The 27,852-nt window shown below is 42.5% G+C and overlaps 1 protein-coding gene across 1 annotated transcript in view; it reads left to right on the top strand.

The window, feature by feature from the left end:
* Positions 1-27,852, top strand: part of rgs12b (regulator of G protein signaling 12b) — a 195,393-nt gene that overhangs the window by 135,589 nt on the left and 31,952 nt on the right. Inside the window, exons 9-14 of the mRNA XM_080189495.1 lie at positions 3,106-3,253; positions 5,138-5,253; positions 7,671-7,865; positions 9,513-9,586; positions 13,741-13,867; positions 25,503-25,599. Of these exons, the coding sequence (XP_080045621.1) occupies positions 3,106-3,253; positions 5,138-5,253; positions 7,671-7,865; positions 9,513-9,586; positions 13,741-13,867; positions 25,503-25,599 (757 nt within the window). The remainder of the gene's footprint in view (positions 1-3,105; positions 3,254-5,137; positions 5,254-7,670; positions 7,866-9,512; positions 9,587-13,740; positions 13,868-25,502; positions 25,600-27,852) is intronic.

Genomic DNA, 27,852 nt, shown 5'->3' with positions numbered 1-27,852 from the left:
AGGTGGTCTTATTGAACTGAGGCAACTTGACAGAGTGGATGCTGTAAGGATGTTTCCCTTTTATGGTGGAAACTAGACCTTGGGGCCATAGTTTAAAAATAAGGAGTCTCCAATTTAAGACTGAAATGAGGAGAATATTTTTCTCAGTATTCTGTGACATTCTCTTTCTGTGAAGTTCTCCCTCAGTGTACCCAGACACATGCTGGATTCTGGCAACGAGGGGATTTTCACAGTAACTTCATTGCAGTGTTAATATAAGCCTACTTCTGACACTAATAACTGAAAAATGGAAAATAAAGTTTATTTATCAGGCCAGTTCACTAGTGGTGTACAAATATTGTGAGTCCATTCCTAGCATTTGCTTTGCTAGAATGAAGCACAGAAGAAGATAATTGTATTTTGAGACCTCTGCTTCTCCTCAGGCGCAAAATTTGCTTCCTATTCAATTAGTCTTTGCAAAGTTTTCTATTACAGGTTTTGTTTCCTTCTGAACTAAAGAATGAAATGAACTGATTAAATTAAATTTAAAAAAATGTAAAATATTGATAAACTTTGGATAAATATTGTTCAAAATACGCTTCTGATCCATTGAATTATGCAGTTCCTACTTGACTTGAATAGAATAAATATTTTAGTCTTCTGGCACCATCCAGTAAGTGGGTGAGATCAAGCAACAGATGAGCTGAATACTTAGATTCACTGCATTTGTTGCTAAAGCTAACATCCTAATTCTCTAAGATAGAGAAATTTGTTTGCAGTGGTTCTACACCGATTTATATTTATTCCCCGAGTGTAGGCTATGCAGCGCAACTAACCCAAGCTGCAAAGCTGCTCTGATCCACTGCCCACACAAATCTCACAATACTGTATTGTGTTTTAATCTTCTAATATTTCAGTGTAAAAGAAAGCATCCTTGAAGTATGAATAATATCCCCTGCCGTGCCAATCTGATAACTCTTGCATGTCAAACAGAAGCACAACACTGCAGTTAGCGCCACAAATAAGTAAATTACCATAATTTGTACGACATTGTATTCATTCCTGGCACTCTTTAAAGTACTAGAACAATTACATAGAATCTAAGACACAGGAACAGGTCATTAAACTGATGTCTATACTTCAGACAAGCTTCCTCCTACTCTTAATACCGCTTCCTACTCTGCTTCCTTATCTCTTTATTCCCACTGAAAACTGAGGCAAGATTTTGGATTTTCAAGCCTCCGAGTGTGTCAGAATGATGATAGGGGATTTTAAAAAGGAACAAAGGTGTGAGGGGGAGCGATGGCTAAGGGGCATGGCTAAGACCTTTTGAATTTGCCTGTCCAAAGGTTCCTGAATCCAACGTCTCTGAGGGACAGTGAACCACAAATCATGAAAAAGCTGACAGCGACTCCATGAAAATTGTGGGGGGTGTTGGCTAGGAGATACCAATTCCTCCACTGGAGCTTGCCAAGTCAGGAGCACAGATTACAAGCTCGCTACCCACATCTTTATCCTCACCCGCAAAATTTGTCAGTGCTGGGAAAGGGGCTGAAATCCTTGAATCAGGTCCTGCTAGCTATTTCTAAATCCCTTCAGTCATAGAATCCCTGCAGTGCAGAAGGAGACCATTCGGCCTATTGGGTCAGCACAAATCACAGTCCTACCCAGTCTCTATTCCTATAACCCCACCTGTTTACTGTGCTAATCTCCCTGACACTAGAGTCAACTTAATATGGTCAATGCACCTATCTTTGGACTCCGGAGGAAATCAGAGCACCCGGAGGAAACCTACGCAGATACGGGGAGAACATGTAGACGCCACACCACCAGTAACCCGAGGCTGGACTTAGCACCAGGAACCCGGGGTCATGAGGCAACAGTGCCACTATGCCACCCCTCTACTACCATGCTGCCCCATGTCATTTTGTGTCATTCCAACTTCACAAAAATCCAGCTCTCAAACTTAGTCGAAGCAGATGGATTCTATTGTCTGTGGTTTTTGGCGGTTTTCTGCTTTTTACGCCACCTTCTATTGATATTGTTTGTATAATTCTTTTTTGAGCAATAACAGGCAGATTTGCATTAAATCTGTTTCTAATTCAATCAGGAACATCATTTTGTCATTGCTTTTGTTTTGCCCTCAAAGATTGCAAGATTTCATTATGTTTCTGAAAAACTTCAGAGGCTGAGATGGAGCAAGCCAAGCATACAGACAGTGGAGGAGCAGGCTTGAAAGACTGAATGGTCTCTTCCTGCTCCTATTTTCTCTGTTTCTATGATGCTAGTCATGGGTAGCCGGTGTGTTACAAGGGCTTAACTGGCCTAAGGAATGCAGAGAGCTTTGCTGAACAAACTTAAGTGTTCTACTAAACAGCCATTAATATGCAACCATTTTTTTGGCACGGTAATTAGCATTGCTGCCCCCCAGTACCAGGGACCCGGGTTCAATTCCTGGCTTGGGTCACTGTCTGTGTGGAGTTTGCACATTCTGCCCGTGTCTGCGTGAGTTTGCTCCGGGTGTTCCGGTTTCCTCCCACAGTCTGAAAGCTGTGAGGGTTAGGTGCATTAGGCCATGATAAATTCTCCCTCAGTGTACCCAAACAAGCGCTGGAGTGAGGCGACTAGTGGATTCACAGTAGCTTCATTGCAGTGTTATTGTAAGCCTACTTGTGACATTAATAAATAAACTTCATCTTTCACTGAACAATTATTAAACACATGTGCAAACATATACTTAATAAACACCACACTTGGCCAGTTTCCTTCACCTTTTATACATAGATATCGTATAATGAGTTAAAACTGTGAAATTAAATTTTAAGTAAGTCACATTTGTTCTCATAACATCTAATCTAATTTAACTGTCCAAGCGGAAATGTTAAAGGTTTTACTTGGAACTTGCTGTTTCATGGGAAGTGGTCTTAAAGTTTACAGATCCAGGAAGGGACAGGCAGAAGCTGAAATATGGAAAGACTGTGTGTTTTTGACAGTTTGAAACAGGTTTAAGTAATAATTTTATTTGGGACAACCATCGGAAGGCAAACAAATAGCTTTGGGCTATACTGAGTGAGGTAATTTTCTAATTGCAAGTTTTATTCATTAGTTTTTTTTTCCCTTGTTCAGTCCAGCGCAAAAATTAAACCGGGCAGATTACTACCCATCGAACTTGAAGATGATAATGGCAACAAGAAGAAGGGAACATTTTTCTCCTGGTCACGAAGGAGTCTGGGAAGAGCTCAAAAGAGAAAAGAGAATGGAGATTCACAAGCGGGTAAATTCTCTATGCTTGCATTTAAATGCTACTAAATACATCATTTTTATTTTTCGAAGTAGTAGTAGATTCACCAGAATGATTCCAGGGATGAGGGATTATAGTTGGAAGGTTAGTTTGGCGAAGCTGGGTTTTTTCTCCTTGGAGCAAAGGGGATTGAGGGGAGATTTGATGGATGGGCACAGGATTCTGACAGGCTTAGGTGAGATAGATAAGGAAATTTTTTTTCCATTAGCTGATGGTAAATGTACAAGGAAGAACCTGAAGAAAATTTTATACAGTGAAGAGCAATTAGAATCATAGAAACCCTACAGTACAGAAAGAGGCCATTTGGCCCATCGAGTCTGCACTGACCACAATCCCACCCAGGCCCTATCCCCATAAACCTACACGTTTAGCCGCTAATCTTTCTAACCTACGCATTTCAGGACACTAAGGGGCAATTTTAGCATGGCCAATCAATGTAACCTGCACAAATTTGGACTGTGGGAGGAAACTGGAGCACCCGAAGGAAACCCACACATACACGAAGAGAATGTGCAAACTCCACACAGACAGTGACCCAAGCCAGGAATCGAACCCGGGCCCCTGGAGCTGTGAAGCAGCAGTGCTAACCACTGTGCTACCGGGCCGTAATTAGTTGGAACTAGCTGCCCACAAGGGTTGTGGAAGCAGAACAATCAATGTTTTGGAAAAGAAACTGAATGGGCACTTGAAGGAACTAAATGTGTACGATTACAGAGTTTAAGTGAAAGAGTTGGTCTGAATGGATTATTCTGCAATGGGCTAAATGGCCCCCATCTGTGCCCTAAATGACTCTCTAATTTCATTTGTGTGGGATTCTGATATACAATACAATGAAAAGTGAGATTGGAAGTGGTTCAGTGCGTAGGCATGTTGGGTTAAAGATCCTCCTCGTGTGCCATATCATTCTATAATTCTCTGAGGGCCAGTGTAAAATGCTCCACATTAGAAAGAGAAATGAGAAACATATGTCTTTCATGAATGAATCAAAGCAAATTACTTCGGATGCTGGAATCTGAAACCAAAAGAGAAAACGCTGGAAAATCTCAGCAGGTCTGGCAGCATCTGTAAGGAGAAAAAAGAGCTGATGTTTCAAGTCTAGATCATTTTTTGTCAAAGGGTCCATAAATGATGTTGAAGTAACTCAGGCTGACGTTGAAAGAGATCTTGAAATTTCAAATTGACTCGATGATGAACTTATCCATCTGGTGCAGAGCAGCAATGTTCAGTTACAGAGCCAGAAGAGCAGAGTATGGATGAAAAGAAGTCATGATTAAACTGGTTATGGCCAGACTGCCCCTTTAGTATTGTGGTCCACTTAAACAAGAGAGATGTCCAAATGTTAGGAATCAGGGCCTGAATTGTATGGGAGATCCTTCCAGCAGGAGGGGCAGGAAGATTTGACCCATGTATTTTGTAATCACATTAGCCATACCCGCTACCTTTTCAACAAGTGAAGGTGCCATAATTTTATGCAGGAGTAGTAGCAGCACTGGGTAGCTTTACAAGGTAATGGGCTGCATTAATGAGGGCGGTGTGGTGAGACCGTGGTTAGCACTGCTGCTTCACAATGCCAGGGACCCGGGTACCATTCCCAGATTGAGTCACTGTCATGTGGAGTTTGCGCATTCTCTCTGTCTGCATGGGTTTCCTCTGGGCGCTCCGGTTTCCTTCCACGTTCTGAAAGACATGCTGCTTAAGTGCAGGTACCAGAGTATGGCGACTAGGGAAATTTCACAGTAACTTCATTGCAGTATTAATGTAAGCCTTACTTGTGAATAATAAATAAACTTTACCTTTTAATTTTGCAGGAAAGATTGTTATGTTGAAACAATAATCATTCTTTTTATCGCTTGCTAGATTTATCTGAAAGTAATGGACTGTCTCAGTGGCGTCGGGAATCATTTGGTTCCATGTCATCTTCCACAAGCACTGAAGGGATGGCTTCTAGCTGCCCAAGAAACAACAAACAAGAGGTTAGCGCAAACTATATAGAAACATGGGTGTAACCCCACAGCTCTCAAGTGGTCGTAATGGAGGAACTGAACCTTGACTACTCTTTGAAAACATTTTAATTTAATAGAGGTTCATTAACTCCAGGTCATTTACAGGAGGAAAGCTGTTTATTTTAATTTCAAAATTACTTTGTAAAAAGGATGTGACATGAGGTGTGCTGGTTTAAGTCAGTGTGCCACACAGTGACTTCTGGTCTGTGCTGATGCTAGCTGAGAGGAAATATAACTGAAATTGTCCTCAGCCACATTACCTCAGAGAGAGCACAGTCGTTCAAAGTTGATTTGATATTTAATTTATTATTGCCACATGTACAGTGAAAAGTATTGTTTCTTGTGCGCTCTGTAGACAAAGCATAGCATTCATAGAGAAGGAAATGAGAGAGTGCAGAATGTAGTGTTACAGTCGTAGGTGGGGAATGGGGAAACATCAACTTAATGCAAGGTGAGTTCATTCAAAAGTCTGATAGCAGAAGAAGAAGCTGTTCTTGAGTTGGTTTGTATCTTTTTTTCTGATGAAAGAAGATGGAAGAGAATATGTCCTGGGTGCATTGGGTCCTTAATTATGCTGGCTGGATGTAGACAGTGTCAATGGGTGGGAGGCTGGTTTGTGTGAGAGACTGGGCTTCGTTCACGACCCATTGTAGTTTCTTGCGGTCTTGGGCAGAGCAGGAGCCATACCAAGCTGTGATACAACCAGAAAGAATGCTTTCTATGGTGCATCTGTAAAAGTTGGTGACAGTTGTAGCTGACATATCAAATTTCCTAGTCTTATGAGAAAATAGAGATGCTGATGGGCTTTCTTAACTATACTGTCGGTGTGGGGGACCACCCATTGCTTGCAATGGGTCTTGTTGAGAATATTTACTTAATTTGGTTATCTGGTAATGACAGAATTGGAACCATAGTCAAATTGCATGAGGTTCTGGAAGTATTTTAGAACTTGTAAGTTAAAACCCAGCAATGAGTCAACACCTTTGAGAGAAGAGAGGGGGGGGAGGGGGTGGGGTGGAAATCCACTGCTAAAGAAACAGCATAAAATAGCTGAGACGATAAGTTTTTCTTTATTTTGTAATCAAGCTTCCATTTCTACAGGGACCACCTAAATCTTGAATGTCCTGGACATACGTAAAGCTTTCAGGCAGATCATGTTTAACTAATGTAATTGAATTTTTTGATGAAGAAGCGGAGAAAGTTGATGAATTGAAGGCTGTGTATTATGTCTATATGGACTTTTTAAGAAAGCATTTGACAAAGTACTGCATACAATTCTGCCTCAATTGAACTTGCCTCCTCCATACTTCCAGGCAGTGCATTCCAGACCCCAATGACTTGTGTGAAAAAGTTTTTTCTCATATCACATTTGCTTCTTTTGTAAATAACTTTAAGTCTATGCCTCCTCATCGTCAATCCTTTTATGAGTGGGAACAGTTTCCCCCCACCATCTACTCTGTCCAGCCCCCTCATGATTTTGAACATGCCTATCAAATCTCCTCTTAGCCGCCTTCTCTCCAAAGAGAACAGTTCCAACCTCTCCAATCTATCCTCATAACTGAAGTTTCTCATCCCCAGAACCATTCTTGTAAACTTCTTCTGCACTCTCTCCAATGCGTTCACACCCTTCCTGTAGTATGACATCCAGAACTGTACGCAGTACCCCAGCTGAGGTTTAACTAGTATCTTGTATAAGTTCTTGTATTGCTGCCTTGTTCTTGTGCTCTATGTCCCTTTTTTTTCAGATTGTAAGATGATAGACTATGGTATTCCTCAAGGCTTAGTGCAAGGCGATGCTTTTGGATGTGACCTAGATATTGGAATTTAATAATTTGCCAGTGATGTGGAATTCACAAATGTGGTAAACAGTGATGATATCAGTCAACTGCAACAGGATACAGATAGCTGGCAGAATGGACAAGCAAATAACAGATGGAACTTAACTTGGCGTTTTTACAGGACAGGAAGAGAGGCAATTTGTACTTGATAGCATTGTTCTAAAGCAGGAACAGAAGGACCTCAGAGTTCTTGTACATAGATCTTAGAAGGTGGCCGTCCATGATAAAAGAGTAGTTAGTAAAGTAATAAAAAGAGGTACAGATGAATGCTGAACATTTATGAAGCTGTAGTCAGGCTGAACAAGAATACTGCATTCAGCTCTGGTCACTACACTTCAGTAAGGATGTGAGGGCATGGAGAAGAATTGCCCCCATTGTTTGTTTGTGTTTTAATTTTATCCTTTATTTTAATAGCTGAAAACATATTTTAAATATGTTTTGACCTAATGAGGAATTAATATTGATTTAGGATCCACTGGTGTCAATTGTGTCCCAGTTTGTTGTTCTTTTAGTATTCCAGCCTGATCGAAGATCTTCTTTTTCCAAAAGTATATTTCCACGAAAGTGCCAGTAGCAGAGAGCGAAAAGCCTTCAAAATACTGCACTGTGAGTCTGCCAGATGGTTCCTTTCACAAAGTTTCGATCCAAACCGGCATTTCGATAAGAGAACTGTTGACGGAGCTCTGTGAAAAGATGCAGATTCAGTTGGCAGCCGTGGACCTCTTTCTGGTTGGAGGTGATAAGGTATGTCAAACCGCACTGTGCAACCTCTGATGATGGTATGAATAGGGGTTCCATTGATGGTGGGGTTGTGTTAAAAGTCATGAACTCCTTAGGTGAATGGCGGTAAAGAATGGATAATAGATGACAATGAAAATAGATGTTGAAGTGGCAGGAAAATAACAATGAAGAGAGAGGTAACTGAATCGCAGAGTTGGGATGGAGCAGAAGGAGGCCACTTGGCCCATTGTATCTGTGCCAGCTCTTCGAATGAGCAACTTACTGAGTTTCATTCTCAGGCCATCTACCTGTAACTCTGCACATTCTTTTCAGATAACAACGTAATCCCCTTTTTAAAAGCTTTGATTGAATCTGTCTCCACCATGCTGTCAGGCAGAGAATTTCAGATCCTAACTAGTTGGTGCATGAAAATAGTGTTTCCTCACAGCATAGGAAAATAGGGATTAGGGGAGAAGTCGGCAAATTCAGCCCTTTGAGCATGCTTCACCATTCAATTGGACCGTGGCTGATCTCTCCTGCTCTCAAATCTACCTCCCATCTGTTTCCCATTTGCCTTTATCTCTTTTTCTTTCTTAGAAATATATCTATCTCCTTCTTGAAATCATTCAATGATTCAGGTCCCACCGTGCTGTGGGGCAGCAAGTTCCAGAAATTCACCACCTTCTGTGAGAAGTAGTACCTCCTCATCTCAGTTTTAAATTTACTGCCTCTTAATGTAAATCCCGCGACCTCTTGTCCTAGATTGCCGCATAAGAGAAACATTTGGTCTACATTTACTTATCAATCCCTTTTAAAATTTTGTGTACCTCGATCATATCCCTCTCATCCTTCTAAACTCCAGTGAGTCCAAATCCAAGCTGTTTAATCTCTCTTCATATGTCAACCCCTTCATCTCCGGAATCAATCTGGTGAACCTCCTCTGAACTGCCTCCAATGCTATTACACCCTTCCTCAAATAAGGAGTCTAAAAATTGACACCATACTATCAGATGTAGTCTCACTAACACCTATACAATTGCAACAACACATCTTTTTGCAATAAATGCCAACGTCCCATTTACCTTTTTTATTATATGCTGCATCTGCATACTGATTTTCTGTGATAACACTTGATTTTTTTGATAATTACTTTAAACCTTTGCCCTCTCAATCTTTTCCTTTCACGACTAGGAACAGTTTCTTGCTGTCTACTCTGTCTAGACCCTGATGATTTTGAATACCTTCATCAAATCTCCTCTTGGCCATCTTTTCTGAAGGGTCAAATCTGAACCACTCACTGTGTGACAGCTGTTTCTCATATAGGATCGGCATGGAGGGACCAGGACAGGTCTTGGTGATCTGGACACCTAAAAACTTGAAGCTCTTGATCATTTCCACTTAGCCTCCGTTGATATAGACAGCGGCATGTCCTCCACTGCGCTTCCTGAAGTCGATAACTATCTCATCTGACCTAATACGGCTTGGTGTTATACTTTGTTTTATAAGGTTCCTGTGAAGCACCTAGGCATGTTTGATTACATTAAAGGTGCCATATAAATGTGAGTTCTTGTTGAGAAGGCATATTGCTAAAATGAGTTTGAGATTTTTGCACACTATTATAACAAATATTTTAGCAATATTTTCTTGTATTAACTCTGAATTATTTTTAAGCCTCTTGTACTTGATCAAGACTGCAACACTTTGAGCTCACGGGAGATTCGATTGGAGAAACGTACACTATTTCGGTAAGTTAACAAATTGTCATGATTGGGACATTGGCAAAGGGGGTGGGATGGTGGCACAGAGGTTAGCACTGCTGCCTCACAGCGCCAGGGACCCAGGTTCGATTCCTGGCTTGGGTCACTGTCTGTGTGGAGTTTGCACGTTTGCCCTGGGTTTACCTCAGGTGCTCTAGTTTCTTCCCACAGTCCAAAGATGTGCGGGTTAAGTGTGGCCATGCTAAGTTGCCCCTTAGTGTCAGGGGGACAGCTAGGGTAAATGTATGGAGATAGGGCCTAGGTCAGATTGTGGTCAGTGCAGACTCAATGGGCCGAATGGCCTCCTTCAACACTGTAGGATTCCATGTGTAGCTTTTCAGCTCCTCAAGCCTGTTCGCCAATTCAGTTAGACCATGACCGATTAGTCCCCTTAACTCCGTCTATCCATCTTAGTTCCCTGACAATTTGATTTTTTTTATGTGAGGTGCAGGAGGGGTGTTTGGCAGTGTGGTGTTATAGCTTTTTAGGATGCTTTGTGTGACATTAGTAATCTACAAAATGCAAAGTGAATGAACTGCGAGCTGTTAATGTTAATAACCAATAAGCCCTAAACTTCAAAATTTTGATTTGAAACATATCCTGTCGTTTAGATATACCCATGGCATCTGCCTTCTCCTGATGCACTGTAGCCACTATATTAGAAATCAACTGCAGATCTAACAGCATCTGTGGAGAGATGACCCTTTGAGGGGTCACCTGGACTTGAAACATAGGTTCTGTTCTCTCTCCACAGATGCTGTCCAACTGCTGAGATTTTCCAGCATTTCCTGTTCTTGTTTCAGACACTTTTTATTTCCAAATCAGTTAAATCCCAAAGTTCAATAAACTGTTGCAGCCCTGTCAGAAGGCTGTTGGTATTTGCAATAACAGCGTTGTTAGATCAATTGTTATTGTCAATTTTAAAACTGAAATTGACTTGTTTACCTGCAGTATTAAGAGTTATGGAATAAAGTTAGTTTGCATATCAGCCATGATCACACTGAATGGCAGAATAGGGACTAAATGATCAGATGTCACTCCTGTGTTCCCGTTGAGCCTTTCAAAGAGATCATGGCTGTAAAGAAAATTTAAACTGTAAAAAAAGGTAAATTAATTAGCTTAACTAATGGGTGGCATGGTGGCACAATGGTTAACACTGCTGCATCACAGAGCCAAGGACCCAGGTTTCAATTCTGGCCTCGGATCACTGTCTGTGTGGAGTTTGCATGTTCTCCCCGTGTCTGTGTGGGTTTTCTCTGGGTGCTCCAGTTTCCTCCCACAGTCCAAAGGTATGTGGGTTAGGTTGATTGGCCATACTAAATTGACCCTAGTGTCAGGGGATTAATAGGGTAAATATGTAAGGTTATGGGAATAGGGTCTGGGTGGGATTGTGGTTGGTGCAGATTCAATGGGCTGAATGGCCTCCTGCCCTGTAGGGATTCTGTGATTCTAATTTTCATATATTTGGAAGATGACGGAATGATTTTATTGCAGAGAAAAGTTTTAAGCTTTGGACTCACCTGAAAAGGAAGAATAAGCATGGCCACTGGGAGAAGGCAGGGGAATGGCACCAGGTGAATTGCTCATTTGGAGAGCTGGTGCAGGCATGATGGGCTGAATGGCCTCCTACACAGTAACAATTTTGTGAATCTGTGATTTTTGGAAATTGCAATATTTTGCTTTTGTAAGGAAGACAAAATTCAGCAGAGTAAAACTGTTCTGGTCCAACAAAACAACCTGCCATAAGCTCAGTAGAGCGGTTTTTCTTTCTACTTCACATTTTCCGGTTCACATTTTCTGCTTACCACACCAACTATCCTGTGGTCCTACAGGAAAAATTCTGTCAAGTACACTACTGCCCAGTTAAAAAATAGCCTGTGACTGAACACATTTATTTCACATTTGAACGTAACAGCTGACATTTCATCCCATAAGTTTGGACATAATTTGAGTCCAGGTTCCGAACCAAACATTTATTTTTATCCAATCACCTGTGATAACTAGGCAGATTGGGTGAAAAATTCCAGCAGATGAAATGTCCAACATGTTGTCCCACAGACTTGTGGGATGTTTGTTGTTGGTCACAAATTGACTTGCAATTTGTATCTTTGTGATAATGAATTAGTGAAAAGGCAGCAGGACAAAAATTGTTCTTTGGTTGCACAAAATCCTTACAGAGATCGCTGGTCTATTAATCCAGAAACCCTGCTAATGGACCAGGGGATCCGGGTTCGAATCCTTCCACAGCAGATGGTGGAATTTGAATTCAACAATAAAAAATATCTGGAATTAAGAATCTAATGGTAACCTGAAACCATTGCCAATTGTTGGAAAAACCCATCTGGTTCACTAATGTCCTTTAGGGAAGGAAATCTGCCGTCCTTATCTGGCTTGGCCTATATGTGACCCCAGAGCCACAGCAATGTGGTTGACTGTCAACTGCCCCTCCTAGGGCAACTAGGGATGGGCAATAAATGCTGGCCCAGCCAGTGACACCCATGTCCCACAAATGAATAAAAGGAAATGAGAACTACTGAAACTCCAATGAATGGGATCATGTAGCCAATAATATAAAGAAAAACTGAAGTTATAAATCAAAAACAGAAAATACTGGAAAATCTCAGCAGGCCCGATAGCATCTGGGACAAGGGGTCATCCAGACTCGAAACATTGGCTCTATTCTCTCTCCACAAATATAGTCAGCATGGGTTTGTCAAAGGCATATCGTGCCGTACAAGCCTGGTTGAGTTTATTTGAAGATGTGACTAAACACATTGACGAAGGAGGAGTGGTAGATGTGGTATATATGGACTTCAGCAAGGCGTTTGATAAGGTCCCCCATGCAAGGCTTATTGAAAAAGTGAGGGGGCATGGGATCCAAGGGGACATTGCTTTGTGGATCCAGACTGGCTTGCCCGCAGAAGGCAAAGAGTGGTTGTAGGTGGGTCTTTTTCTGCATGGAGGTCAGTCACCAGTGGAGTGCCTCAGGGATCTGTTCTTGGACCCTTGCCGTTTGTGATTTTTATAAATGACCTGGATGAGGAAGTGGAGGGATGGTATGGTAAGTTTGCCGACAACACAAGGGTTGGAGGTGTTGTGGATAGTGTGGAGGGATGTCAGAAGTTGCAGTGAGACATAGTTAGGATGCAAGACTGGGCGGAGAAATGGCAGATGGACTTCAACCCGGATAAGTGTGTGGTGGTTCATTTTGGCAGGTCAAATGGGATGAAGGAATATAGTATTAAGAGTAAGACTCTTAGCCGTGTGGAAGATCAGAAGGATCTTGGGGCCCGGGTTCATAGGAGTCTCAAATCAGCTTTGCAGGTAGAGGATGTGGTTAAGAAGGCGTATGGTGTACTGGCCTTCATTAATCGAGGGATTGAGTTTAGGAGTCGGGAGATAATGCTGCAGCTGTAAAAGACTCTGGTCAGAGCCCACTTGGAGTACTGTGCTCAGTTCTGGTCGCCCCTTTACAGGAAGGATGTGGAAGCCATTGAAAGGGTGCAGAGGAGATTTACAAGGCTGTTGCCTGGATTGGGTGGCATGCCTTATGAGGATAGGTTGAGAGAGCTCTGTCTTCTTGGAGAGACGAACGATGAGAGGTGACCTGATAGAGGTGTATAAGATGTTGGGAGCTATTGATCATGTGGATTCTCAGAGGCTTTTTCCCAGGGCTGGAGTGGCTGCCACAAGAGGACACAGGTTTAAGGTGCTGGAAAGTAGGTACAGAGGAGATGTCGGGGTAAGTTTTTCACTCAGAGGATGGTGGGTGTGTGGAATCGGCTGCCGGTGGTGGTGGTGGAGGCGGATTTGATAGGGTCTTTTAAGAGACTTCTGGATGAGTACATGGGACTTAGTAGGATTGAGGGTTGTAGATAAGCCTAGTAGGTAGAGATGCTCGGTGAAACTTGTGGGCCGAAGGGCCTGTTTGTGCTGTAGTTTTTCTATGTTCTAAATGCTGTCAGACCTGCTGAGATTTTCCAGCATTTTCTGTTTTTGTTTCAGATTCCAGCATTCACAGTAACTTGCTTTGATTTGAAGTTATAAATGTTGTGTTAAAACGTTTTACTTGAGAATGTTCCATTTTTAATATGAAACTAATTGATTGAAATTTGACGGCTTACACTTCCTTCTGCTTTCAGGTTGGACCTTGTTCCTATAAATAGATCAGTCGGTTTAAAGGCCAAACCCACCAAACCTGTGACAGAAGTGCTGAGGCCAGTGGTGGCAAAATATGGCTTAAATCTCAGTGACTTGGTGGCTAGAATTGTGAGTATATGGAAATAAGAAAGCACTTGAATTTATAATTGCACCATATCTGATCTCTCGGGAATGGGTCAAAGTGCTTTGTATGTGATAGGATTCTTTAAAGTGTCCTCAGTGTTATCTTGGTGGTCCACTATTCATGCTTGTGCATTCATCAGTGAGTTGTGCAGGAATATTAATCAGAGTATCTGAGAGAGCTGTTTATTAAGTATTGTCATTGCATCTTCAATGTCAACCCGATTGACTGGAGCTGAAAATATGTCCTTACTTTGTCTAATTGGAAGGACAGCACTTCCAGTTCTCTCAACAGTGTACCAGAATCACAAACTGGATTACAAATAGGACTCTGAACCACTACTTTCTGATCAAAAGGGAAGAGTGGTACAAACAAAAGCAAACTGACTTTAGTTTTTTTGAAGAATTTGGGAAGGGTAGCATGGTGGCACAGTGATTAGAACATAGAACATTACAGCGCAGAACAGGCCCTTCGGCCACGATGTTGCGCCGACCAGTTAAGAAACAATGACCCTCTAACCTAAACCAAACCCTTTCCATCCATAAACCTATCCACGGATCTCTTAAACGCCCCCAAACTAGGCACATCCACAACTGCAGCAGGCAGGGCATCCCAATCCCTCACCACCCTCTGGGTAAAGAACCTACCCCTGATATCCGTCCTATAACTACCACCCCTTAATTTAAAGCTATGCCCCCTCGTGCTAGCTTTCTCCATCCGAGGAAAAGCACTGCTACCTCACAGCGCCAGGGACCCCGGTTCGATTTCCATATTGGGTCACTGTCTGTGCAGAGTCTGCATGTTCTCCCCTTGTCTGGCGTGCGTTTCCTCCAGTTTTCTCCCATAGTCCGAAAGACATGCTGGTTAGGTGCATTGGCCATGCTAAATTCTCCTTCAGTACCCGAACAGGTGCCAGAGTGTGGCGACTAGGGGATTTTTACAGTAACTTCATTGCAGTGTTAATGTAAGCCTACTTGTGACACTATTAAATAAAAAACTTTCTCTTTTGTAATGGTTAAAAGTACCAAATGGCAATCTTCTAAAAAGTTTATTTATCAATAGGGAAGTCATGCTTGACAAATCTATTGGAATTCTTTGAGGATGTAACTAGTGAAATTGACCAAGTAGAACAGGTGGATGTGGTTTATTTAGACTTACAGAAGGCTTTCAACAAGGTCTCACGCAGCAGACTACTATGTAAAGTTAAAGTGCATGGGATTGCAGGTAATACCTTGAAAAGGATCAAAAGCTGGTTAGCAGATGGGAAGCAAAGAGTTGCCGACACTGCAACGACGTTACTGTGAAAATCTTCTAGTTGACAGACATTGCGATGAAATGACTGTGAAAATCCCCTAGTTGCTACACTCCGGTGCCTGTTCAGGTACACTGAGAGAGAGTTTAGCAATGGCCAGTGCACCTAACTAGCACGTTTTTTGGACTATGGGAAAAAGCCGGAGCACCTGGAGGAAACACACAGGCAGATAAGGGGAGAATGTGCAAGCTCCACACAGACAGTGACGCAAGCCAGGTGTCGAATTTGGGTCCCTGGCACTGTGAGGCAGCACAGTGAGACTGTGTCTCATTGCTGTTACAGCACAGAAGGAGGCCACCAGACCATTGATGCTCTCTGTAGAGTCACCCTGTCAGTTCCGTTTTAGAAGGGAAAAAACAAGGCAGGAGTAGGCCATTCGGTCAATCGATGTGGCTCCGCCATTCAGTAAGGAACATAAAAACTGACTGTACAAATTTCTACAGGTGCATAAAGAGAAAAAGATTGGCAAACACTAATGCAGGCTCTTATGATCAGAAACATGAGAATTCATAAGAGGGTGAAGAAATAGCTGAAGAACTAAATTCATACATTGCTTCTATCTTTACAAATGAAGACATGAATAATGTACCAGATGTTCTGAGAGAAACATGTTTTAGTGAGGAGCTGAAGGAAATCAGGATTAGTTAAGAATTGGTTTTGGGGACGTTGATGGGATTGAAGGTGGATAAATCTTCAGAGCCTGGTAATCTTTATCCCAGAGCATTTAAGGAAATAGTAGATCCATTGCTGGTTATCTTCCAAAATTCCTTGGACTTTGGACTGGTTCCTATAGATTGTAGCTAATGTAAGCCTGCTATTCAAGAAGGGAGGTAGAGAGAAAACAAGGAACTATAGACCAGTGAGCCAAATGTTGGTACTGGGGAAGTTGCTATTATCAAGGATTTCATTACTCAGTATTTGGAAGGCAATGACAAAGGCAGCATGGATTTACAGCCGTGATCTTATTGAATGGCGGAGCAGGCTCGAAGGGCTAGATGGCCGACTCCTGCTCCTATTTCTTATGTTCTTATCTTACAATAGGGAAGTCATGCTTGACAAATCTATTGGAATTCTTTGAGGATGTAGCTAGTGAAATTGACCAACTAGAACAGGTGGATGTGGTTTATTTAGACTTACAGAAGACTTTCGACAAGTTCTCACATAGCAGGCTACTATGTAAAGTTAAAGTGCATGGGATTGCGGGTAATGTCTTGAAAAGGATCAAGAGCTGGTTAGCAGATAATGGGCGGTACGGTAGCACAGTGGTTAGCACTGCTGCTTCACAGCTCCAGGGTCCTGGGTTCGATTCCCGGCTCGGGTCACTGTCTGTGTGGAGTTTGCACATTCTCCTTGTGTCTGCATGGGTTTCCTCCAGGTGCTCCGGTTTCCTCCCACAGTCCAAAGATGTGCGGGTTAGGTTGATTGGCCATGCTGAGAAATTGCCCCTTAGTGTCCAGGGATGTGTAGGTTAGAGGGATTAATGGGTATAATATGTAGGGATATGGGGGTAGGCTTGGGTGGGATTGTGTTTGGTGCAGACTTGATGGGCCGAAGGGCCTCTTTCTGTACTGTAGGGTTCTATGATTCAGATAGGAAGAGGGAATTAAATGTATTATCTCCAAATTTGCAGATGTTGCAAAGTTGAGTGGGAGGCTGGGATGTGAGGTGGATACAGAGATGCTTCAGTGTGATTTGGACAAGTTGCATGAGTGGACATATGCATGGTAGATGCAGAATAATGTGGATAAATGTGAGTTTATCCACTTTGGTAGCAAAAATAGGGAGGCAGATTATTATTTGAATGGATGTAAATTGAGAGAGGTGGATACTCGGTGAGATCTTGGTGTTCTCATGCAGGAATCACTAAATGGTTGGCATGGTGGCACAGTGGTTAGCACTGCTATCTCACAGCGCCAGGGACCCGATTCGATTCCCGGCTTGGGTCACTATCTGTGTGGAGTTTGCACATTCTCCCTGAATTTCCTTTGGGTGCTCTGGTTTCCTCCCACAGTTCAAAGATGTGCGGGTTAGGTGGATTGGCTATGCTAAATTGTCCCTTAGTGTCAGGGGGACTAGCTAGGGTAAATGCATAGGGCTATGGGGATAGGACCTGGGTAGGATTGTGGTCAGTGCAGACTGGATGGGCCAAATGGCCTCCTTCTGCACTGTAGGATTCTATGATTCTATGTAAGTAAGCACACATACAGCAGGCAGTAAAGAAGCAAATGGCATGTTGGCCTTCATGGTGAGAGGATTTGAATATAAAGATAGGGATATTTAAATGCAATTGTACAGTGTTTTAGTGAGACCACAGTTGGAGTACTGTGTGCAGTTTTGGTGTCCTTATCCTGGAAGTACAGCGAAGGTTTACTAGATTGATTCCTGGGCTGGCATGTCTATCATATGAAGAGAAACTTGGTTGGTTAAGACTGTATTCATTGGAGTTTAGAAGACTGAGAAGGGATCTCATTCTAACAGGATTAGACAGTGTAGATTCAGAAAGAATATTCCCAATGGTGGGGCGTCCACAACAGGGGTCATAGTTTGAGGAAATCAGGATTAGTTAAGAATTGGTTTTGGGGATGTTGATGGGATTGATAAATCTTCAGAGCCTGGTAATCTTTATCCCAGAGCATTTAAGGAAATAGTAGATCCATTGCTGGTTATTTTCCAAAATTCCTTGGACTTTGGACTGGTTCCTATAGATTGTAGCTAATGTAAGCCTGCTGTTCAAGAAGGGAGGTAGAGAGAAAACGGGGAACTATAGACCAGTGAGGTGAGGAGAAATTTCTTCACCCAGAGGGTGGTGAATGTGTGGAATTCAGTACCACAGAATGTAGTTGAGGCCAAAACGTTGTCTGATTTCAGAAAGAAATTAGATATAGCTCTTGGGGCTAAAGGGATCAAGGGATATGGGGGGGGAAGGGAGGATCAGGATATTGATTTAGATGATCAGCCGTGAACCAAATGAATGGTGGAGCAGGCTTGCACGGCCGAATGGTCTATTTCTATTTTCAATGTTTCTGTGTAACTAATCAAATTGTGGTGTCAACTGCATTTACCTGTGATATATGTGTACGTATATGTTGAGGTTTGGGCTGCAGACTGCACTTTAAGAGTGTGGGACCCTGTTGGGCAATCTTAGACCTGACTGTGAATGAGTGCACATCTTCAATAAACAGCTCCCATGATATACCTATAGGCCCCCGAATAATGATCTGGAGGTGGGGCGGGCTGTTAACACGCAAATAAGTGCGGCGTGCAGGAATGGGACGGCAGTAGTTATGGGAGATTTCAATCTGCATATTGATTGGTCGACCCATGTTGGATGAGGTGGGCTCGAGGAGGAGTTCTTGGAATGCTGCCGGGATAATTTCCTTGAACAGTGTGTGTTGGAGCCGACGAGGGAGCGAGCTATCTTGGATCTGGTGCTATGTAATGAGGCGGGTAGAATTAGGGACCTTGCGGTGAAGGATCCTCTTGGAGAGAGTGATCATTGTATGGTGGAGTTTCTGGTGCAGATGGAGGAGGAGAAAGTGGGTTCCCGGACACGCGTCCTTTGTTTGAATAGAGGGGAGTATGGTAGGATGAGAGAAGAATTGGCGAATGTGGACTGGGGGAGTGCGTTGGAAGGTAGGTCTGCTGAGGAGCAGTGGAGGATCTTTAAGGAGATCTTTCTTGGTGCTCAGCAGAAATTTATTCCGATGGTTAAAAAGGACAGTAGGAAGAGAGGTAATAAGCCGTGGATAACGAAGGAGGTGAAGGAAAGTGTTAAATTAAAAGTGGAGGAATTTAGAGTAGCTAAGAGTAGTGGGCGAGAAGAGGATTGGGAAAAGTTTAAATGTCAACAAAGATTGACAAAGAAGTTGATAAAGGAGGGTAGGAGAAGCTATGAGGCTGGGCTAGCACTTAATATAAAAAAGGATAGCAAGAGTTTTTATAAATATATAAAAAGGAAGAGGCTGGCTAGGGTGAACGTTGGTCCTTTAGAGGATGAGAAAGGGGACCTAGTGGTAGGGGATGGGGATATGGCTAAGGTCTTGAATAACTTTTTTGTTTCTGTCTTCACGGAGGAGGACGTGAATAATTTGCCGGGTGTTAGCGATGGAAAGGTGGTAGGAATGGAGGGTCTTAATGACATTACTGTTACTAGAGAGGTGGTGCTCGACAGACTGGAGGGGCTGATTGTGGACAAGTCCCCAGGACCGGATGGAATGCATCCGAGGGTTCTGAAAGAAATGGCGGAAGTGATAGTGGATGCCTTGGTGGTTATTTTCCAGACGTCGCTGGATTCCGGGGAAGTGCCGGAAGATTGGAAAACGGCTAATGTTACGCCGTTGTTTAAGAAGGGTGCCAGGCAAAAGGCGGGGAATTATAGGCCGGTTAGTTTAACGTCTGTGGTAGGTAAAATGTTAGAATCCGTCATTAAGGAGGAAATTGCGAGGCATCTTGAAGGGAATTGCTTGATAGGGCGGACGCAGCACGGTTTCATTAAAGGGAAGTCGTGTCTGACAAATTTACTGGAGTTCTATGAGGATGTGTCTAGGGCAGTGGATAGAGGAGAGCCGGTGGATGTGGTCTTTCTGGATTTTCAGAAGGCGTTTGACGAGGTACCTCACAAGAGGTTATTGCAGAAGGTCAGGGGACATGGAGTTGGGGGTAGGGTGTTAGCGTGGATAGAGGATTGGTTGTCAAATAGGAGGCAGAGAGTGGGGGTCAATGGGTGCTATTCGGATTGGCGGTTGGTGACTAGTGGGGTGCCCCAGGGGTCGGTGCTGGGGCCTCAGCTATTTACCATTTATATAGATGATCTGGAGGAGGGAACCGAGTGCAGGGTGTCGAAATTTGCTGATGACACCAAGATTGGGGGAAAGGCAAATTGTGCAGAGGGTGTGGAGAGTCTGCAGAAGGATCTAGATAGGCTGGGCGAATGGGCCAGGAAATGGCAAATGGAATTTAATGTTGGCAAGTGTGAGGTGGTCCACTTTGGTAGGAAGAATGGTAGGAAGGACTATTACTTACGTGGCGAAAAACTGCAGCAGGCGACGGTGCAGAGGGACCTCGGGGTCCTTGTGCATGAGTCGCAAAAACCCAGCTTGCAGGTGCAGCAGGTGGTCAGGAAGGCGAATGGGATGCTGGCCTTCATAGCGAGGGGGATTGAATATAAAAGTAGGGAGGTCTTGCTGCAGCTGTATAGGGCATTGGTGAGGCCGCAGCTGGAGTACTGTGTGCAGTTTTGGGCGCCGCACCTGCGCAAGGATATTTTGGCCCTGGAGGGAGTGCAGAGGAGGTTTACTAGGCTGATACCGGAGTTGAGGGGATTGAGCTATGAGGAGAGGCTGAATAAACTAGGCTTGTACTCGTTAGAGTTTAGAAGAATGAGGGGAGATCTCATTGAGACGTATAAGATGATGAATGGGATGGATAGGATAGAGGTGGAGAGACTCTTCCCGCTCAAAAAAGACAGTAGGACTAGGGGGCACAGCCTCAAGATAAAGGGGAGGCGGTTTAGAACGGAGTTGAGGAGGAACTTCTTCACTCAAAGGGTGGTGAATCTCTGGAATTCTCTGCCCGTTGAAGTGGTGGAGGCTGCCTCGCTAAATATTTTTAAGAAGCGGGTTGATGGGTTCTTGATAAGAGAGGGGATTAAGGGTTATGGGGAGAGGGCGGGAAAGTGGAACTGAGCCACAACAGATCAGCCATGATCTTATTGAATGGCGGGGCAGGCTCGAAGGGCTAGATGGCCTACTCCTGCTCCTATTTCTTATGTTCTTATGTTCTTATGATTGAAGTATTCAAGCTTACCTCATGATTCTTTATGTTCTTTTGTCCTTGATTCCAGATTTAAGAAAGCTTGAAAGATCAATGCTCATGAACCCTCAGATTCCCTCCAACACACTCTTTAGAACTGTGCCATTAAATCTATATTGCTGCCCTATCCCTTCTGCCATAATGCATCACCTTGCATTGCTCTGTATTAAATTCCATCAGCCACTCAACTACCACTCTGTTACCCTGTCTGTCAATTTGTGTCATGTTATTCAACTGAAAAATGATTTTAATTAAACCTCTGATAGTGTTGCTTGATTTTTTAAAGTTTGTTTGAATAATATTTAAGGGACAGAGTTTATTGAGTTAAAATTTTCTATTGAATGTTTTGTTTCCAAAAACAATTTGGATTTAAGAGAGTCTGGAGTAGAAACAACAAATAAGACACAGCCCTGCTTCCTGTTGTAGCATTTGTCTTTATTCCAATTCCAATCAGTTATTTTTTGCTGATTTAAAAAAAATTGTAATAGCGATTTGAAGACAAATTGGATAATAAATTTGGAAAGTTTACAGCTCTTAAAATTAGTTATTAACTTTACTCCGTGCTTCAGGAAGCATTACAGAAAATGATAACGAGAACTATCAAGGCTTAGATGGAGATAAACTGTTCCATCATTTACATATAATTATGGTTAACGAGATTTGACATAACTGATGTGCATGAGTGGAGTGCTAATGATTTAACTGCCAGCTGGCAATAGCTAGGTAGATTGTTTTCTTTTGTTGTAAATTAACCAGCACAGAGTAAATCATCCTGCCATTCTCTAGTTTTCAATTTACAAAAAATATACTTAAACTTCTTCAGTTAACTTGAACTGTGTCACCGGTGGCTTTCCTTTCACCATAAGAACGAGTTTGCTGATTATTGCACGATGATCAGCAGCATATGCAATTCCTCTGACTATGGCCCAGAATTTGCAAGAAGTGCTTTACAAAAATGGGTCTGAGCCCAATTAGTTAGACAAGGTAGCAAGGTGGCACAGCGCTAGGGACCCGGGTTCAATTCCCAATTTGGGTCACTGCTTGTGCAGAGTCTGCACATTCCTCCTGTGTCTCCGTGGGTTTCCTCCAGGTGCTCCGGTTTCCTCCTGGAGTCCATAGGACGTGCTGGTTAGGTGCATTGGCCATATTAAATTCTCTGTCAGTATACCCAAACGGGTGTCGGAGTGTGGCGACCAAGGGAATTTCACAGTAACTTCATTGTGGCTTTAATGTGAGCCTACTTATGATACTAATAAATAAACATTAAAACTTTTAAAAGTGATCTTCTGGCGGTGTCTCCTAGGTATTGGCACTTTGGCACCTTGGCAGTGCTCAAAGGACAATGCCCAGGGGCAGCACCCCCTTCTGCCACCTGACCCTGTGGGGGCCCCGATTGCCATCCCCTTCACTCCACTGGGGTTGGGCCACTAGCTTCCCAAAAGTGGGGAGCTATAATAATGCTCACTGGAGTGAACCGCTCTGGTGGGCTGGGGGAGATGCAAATGAGCCCGGAAGCTTCAGTCCCAGGCCCGCTAATTGTATTTAAAATTTATGGAGATGCTCATTTAAATCATTTATGTCCCTCCCCGCCGATTTTCTGGCATGGAGCTGACGCTGCTGGGAATCTGGCGCTGGGAGATGCTATTGGGGTGGGATACCCAGTGCAGATCCTGTGGATTGGGCAACGCTGGAATCTCCCGGGATGGGAGAATTGGTCTCCAGATGTAAGATATGTAGGAAGTAGTTATTAATAATTGATTTCTCAGATCTCTCAGCCTTTAAATTTAGACTAGTTGCAGCTGCACGGTGTCCAGTGGTCATCTTAACTCTAAATAGATTAATGTTCTAAATTTGCAACTAGAGATCAGTGAATGGCTACAGTCATTAAATGGCTATCAGAAATTCAATTCCATTTAGTAAGAACTGCTCCGGTCAACTAACACATGCAAAGGTCAATTATTTTTGCTTTAGCTAAATAAATCAATGAAGCTTAGTAAAAAGACAATGCCATTTAAGGGCAAACAATCTTGGAGAAGTCAGTCACAATGCTACCTAGTCACCAGTGTCCTGCTTCATTCTATGTAGCAGTGCTAATGTTAATCCAGAAAACTGGACATTGCCATTGATTTATAAAGGGGTGAAATTATGAAGATTAAGTTTACAGCAAAGTTGATATAATGGTCTGTGTCACTCATGCCATATTTTTCTAGAAAATTAGTGCCATTGTCCTAGTAAATGTTATCATAGAGGTTTACAGCATGGACACAGACCCTTCAGCCCAACTTGCCCGTGCCCAGTTTTTACCACGAAGTTAGTCCCAATTGCTCGGGCTTGACCCATATCCCTCTATACCCATTTTACCTGTGTAACTATCTAAATGCTTTTCAAAATACGCAATTGTACCCGCCCTTGATACTGCCTTTGGCAGCTTGTTCCAGACACTCACCATCGTCTGTGTGAAAAAATTGCCCTTCTGGACCCTTTTCTAGCTCTCCCCCCTTACTTTAAACCTATGCCCTCTTGTTTTAGACTCTTTTACCTTTGGGAAGAGATGTTGGCTATTTACCTTATCTATGCCCCTCATTATTTTATAAACCCCCAAAAGATGACTGCTATGCCCCCTACAGTCCAGGGGAAAAAAGTCCCAATCTATCCAGCCTTTCCTTATAACTCAAACCAGCAAATCCTGATGGCATCCTAGTAGATCTTTTGTGTACTTTTTCTAGTTCGATAATATCCTTTCTGTAATAGGGTGACCATATTCCAAGTGTGGCCTTACTAATGTTTGTACAACTTCAACGAGATGTACCAACTCCTGTTCTAACCAATGAAACCAAGAACACTATATTGTCCTGTTCAACCATTCAACATGCTCATGGCTGATTTTGGGCTTCAACTCGACTTTGCTGTACGCTCCCCAATCCCTTGATTTCCTGAGAGACCAAATATCTGTCTACCTCAGTCAGCCATAAATATATTCAATTGTAGCAAATCCACAGCTCTCTGGGTAAAGAATTCCAGGAGTGCAGAGGAGGTTTACTAGGCTGATACCGGAGTTGAGGGGGTTGATCAATGAGGAGAGGCTGAATAAACTGGGCTTGTACTCGTTAGAGTTTAGAAGAATGAGGGGAGATCTCATTGAGACGTATATGATGATGAATGGGATGGATAGGATAGAGGTGGAGAGACTCTTCCCGCTCAAAAAAGACAGTAGGACTAGGGGGCACAGCCTGAAGATAAAGGGGGGGCGGTTTAGAACGGAGTTGAGGAGGAACTTCTTCACTCAAAGGGTGGTGAATCTCTGGAATTCTCTGCCCGTTGAAGTGGTGGAGGCTGCCTCGCTAAATATTTTTAAGACGCGGGTTGATGGGTTTTTGATAAGAGAGGGGATTAAGGGTTATGGGGAGAGGGCGGGAAAGTGGAACTGAGCAGCGACAGATCAGCCATGATCTTATTGAATGGCGGGGCAGGCTCGAAGGGCTAGATAGCCTACTCCTGCTCCTATTTCTTATGTTCTTAAGACATTTCAGTAATTAATGGGCTCCTTACCTTGAAACTGTGATTCCTTGTTCTAGATTACCTAGCAAGGGGTAACAGCATTTCAGCGTCTACTCTGTCAGCCCCTTCATAATCTTGAAGGTTCACTAGGCTAATCCAGGGTATGGAGGGATTTTCTTACAAGGACAGATTGAGTAGATTGGGCCTGTATGCAAATGGATTTTAGAAGGAGAGGTGACATTATTGAGACAAATCTGATTTTTTTTACCTTTGTTTTCAGTTTTCCATTTCCAAAGTGGTGCTACATGCTCATTCAAACCACGTTTGTAAGCTAGGTGATACTGTGATGCTTTGCTCACAGTGCCACCACCCCCTCCCCCACTTCCCGTTGAGCAGTCCCTCGTCAAACTGGCCCTAAATCAATCTCTAGATTCCTGTTGATTGTTTTGAATGCAAAAATTTTGATTTTAATTTGATTTATTATTGTCACATGTATTAACATACAGTGAAAAGTATTGTTTCTTGTGCACTATACAGAAAAAGCATACCGTACATAGAGAAGGAAAGCAGAGGGTGCAGAATGTGGTGTTACAGTCATAGCTAGGGTGCAGAGAAAGATCAACTTAATACGAGATAGATCCATTCAAAAGTCTGATGGCAGAAGGAAAGAAACTGTTCTTGAGTCAGTTGGTGCATGATCTCAGACTTTTGTATCTTTCTCCTGACGGAAGAAGGTGGAAGAGAAAATGTCTGGGGTGCGTGAGATCCTCGATGAGACCTTTAATTGACAATTCAACAACAAGTAGAGGAATGCTGGCCAAAGGAGGAGTAGATGTAAAATGGTGTGTCAGCACGTGAGCCTAGAGAGCAAGGGGATACAGATATACCAAGTATTTTTCTCATTTCTGTCTCATGTTCTTATCCCTGTTTAAGTTTCATCCCTTCTCTATTGTTTATAGTTTACACTGAGAGATGTATTTTGTGTTGTTTATATTCTATAGAATGGGGAATCAGAAGCTTTAGATCTTGGAGTTCCCATCTCTAACCTTGATGGACAGCGTGTTGTTCTGGATATTGCAGAGTATGTTAAAGAAAAGGGTAGGTATGATGTATGAGCTGTACGTTTTTCCTTCCATTCCTTTTTCTTTCTTGCAGCATATAATTATGTATTACAATGTAAATCAGCTTAGTGAATAATGATTAAGTAATTTTGATTATTTAACCAACCAATTATTTTAACAGTTTTCGAATCTAGTTTGACAAGAAGCTAATGAAGGGAATGCAAATTGGATCACAATTATAATTGTGTAAAAAGACCACACAGTTGTTAAGGATAACCAAAAGTAAATGTGTTATTTGCTTCATTACAATGCTTATATTATTGTGGAGCACAACATTTTCTTAAAAGAATCTCAATCATTTTTTAATTCTTTCATAAAAATACTTTTTAAAAACGTGCCAGTTTGTTGCCAAAACATTTTTGTATTGCTAAAACTTAGGTAATATAAGCATCACATAGCTTGAAGGTGGGTAGTACAGTGGCACACTGCTGCCTCACAGTGCCAGGGACCCGGGTTCAATTCCCGACTTGGATGACTGTCTGCGTGGAGTTTGCACGTTCTCCCCATGTCAGTGTGGGTTTGCTCTGGTTTCTTCCCACAGTCCAAAGAAGTGCTGGTTAGGTGCATTGACCTGAACAGGTGCCAAAGTGTGGCTTTAGGGGAATTTCACAGTAACTTCATTGCAGTGTTAATGTAAGCCTTACTTGTGACTAATAAATAAACTGTTTTTTAAAACAATTGTCACATTGATTGGCAACAGGTCTTAACATGTTGCTTTAAATTAGTTAATGCAGACTTCTGCGACTCATTTTCATGTTTTGTTCACTTAGCAGGGATAAGTATCACTGGACAAGATAGGAAATACATTTATGTATGGGGATTTGTGTGCATGCGTGTGTGTGTGAACGTATGCATGTATGTATGCTGGTGAATATACACACACAATATTTCTGGTGATCCTTTAGGTAACATATATATGGAAATCCTTTTTATCTGAGGGGTTTAAATTTTATATTCACAAAAGAACAATAAATCACAACAAAACAAACACGGAATACACCAATGAATAACAGAACTTAAAACTATCAGAAACTTGTAGGCTCTTTGGAACCAATCAACAAAGGGCAAAAGCTAGCATCAGAGGAATCAGGGAACTCTACAGTACAGTAAGAGGCCCTTCAGCCCAAGATGTCTTATTTCAATAAATCTTAGTCCAGCATTTGTTTCTTCTTCTAGTTTATTACACATAAATAAAAATATACAATTTATAACCTACCCAGCATGTAGAAACCATATTTCGACCCAACTTCCTGGAGGTGCATTCAATGAATTTTGTTCTCTGAAGCCTGAACTTTGTCAGCAGCCTTAGGTTTGGGTTTGGCTTTGAGGTTGCTGTTGTGATTTATGTATCAGCTCATCTCAGACCACGCTATTGTGGTAATTCTGCAACTAATGCCATGGGAATCTCATTTTTCTTTCAAACAAAAAAAATCTCCTCCACTTAATTTGCCTGTTGTTTACCTGCAGAGTTTGTTCCCAGTCTGCTGTGCTATTGTCTGGATGTCTCATCCCTTGGTGCTGCTGGCTATAGCAGCATCCCACCCCTGCCTCACTCCTACTTCTTAGTTCATTATGGTAACTCTCTTTCTATCCTGTATATCATGCCCTTCACTCAACCCCTCCTTGCTGCTGCCCTCTTGTCTGGAGTTATTAACACTTCCCTTCCACGGCCTTCCACCACCAGTCCCAATCCTCCACTTACAGTTCCACTCATCGCGTGGCATCTATTTCACCAGTCCCAGTCTGCTTCCTTCCACAGCACAGTACCTCAGCATTGATGCCAGCCCAAAGTGCTGCTGCCCCCATAGCCGTCAATCCTGTTTTGAAGCTGCTCTGTGACACGTTATGGTCATTCTGCCCTCTTAATCACAAAGTCAGATTCCTCACTTCCTTCTCATGATACAGGAAAATGTGACAATTTGTTGATCTTCAGTTTCATATTTCTTGGCCTCACTATAAAGGAAATACTTGTTAAACTGATGAGATAAAATACTAACTTGGATGCAGAACTGTTACCATAGCTATTTATTTCTGGTGTGCCAAGGAGAAAAAAACTTGCATCTACCAGATGGTAGGCTGAGAAAAATAATAATCAATTCTGAGCAAAATCCGAATCCCTTTTTTTGGAGTTTTTTGCCCTGTAGGAACACCGTAAGCTCCGACTGCAACAGTACATCAGAGGAAAGTGTTAACAATGCTGAATAATATTGTAAACGTGAAACCACTTCAA

Source organism: Carcharhinus amblyrhynchos, chromosome 5 (assembly GCF_965287045.1).
Source record: "Carcharhinus amblyrhynchos chromosome 5, sCarAmb.v2.hapA, whole genome shotgun sequence".
Taxonomy (NCBI): domain Eukaryota; kingdom Metazoa; phylum Chordata; class Chondrichthyes; order Carcharhiniformes; family Carcharhinidae; genus Carcharhinus; species Carcharhinus amblyrhynchos.
The sequence above is the reverse complement of the archived record's forward strand: the minus strand, read 5'-3'. Positions and strand labels throughout refer to the sequence as shown.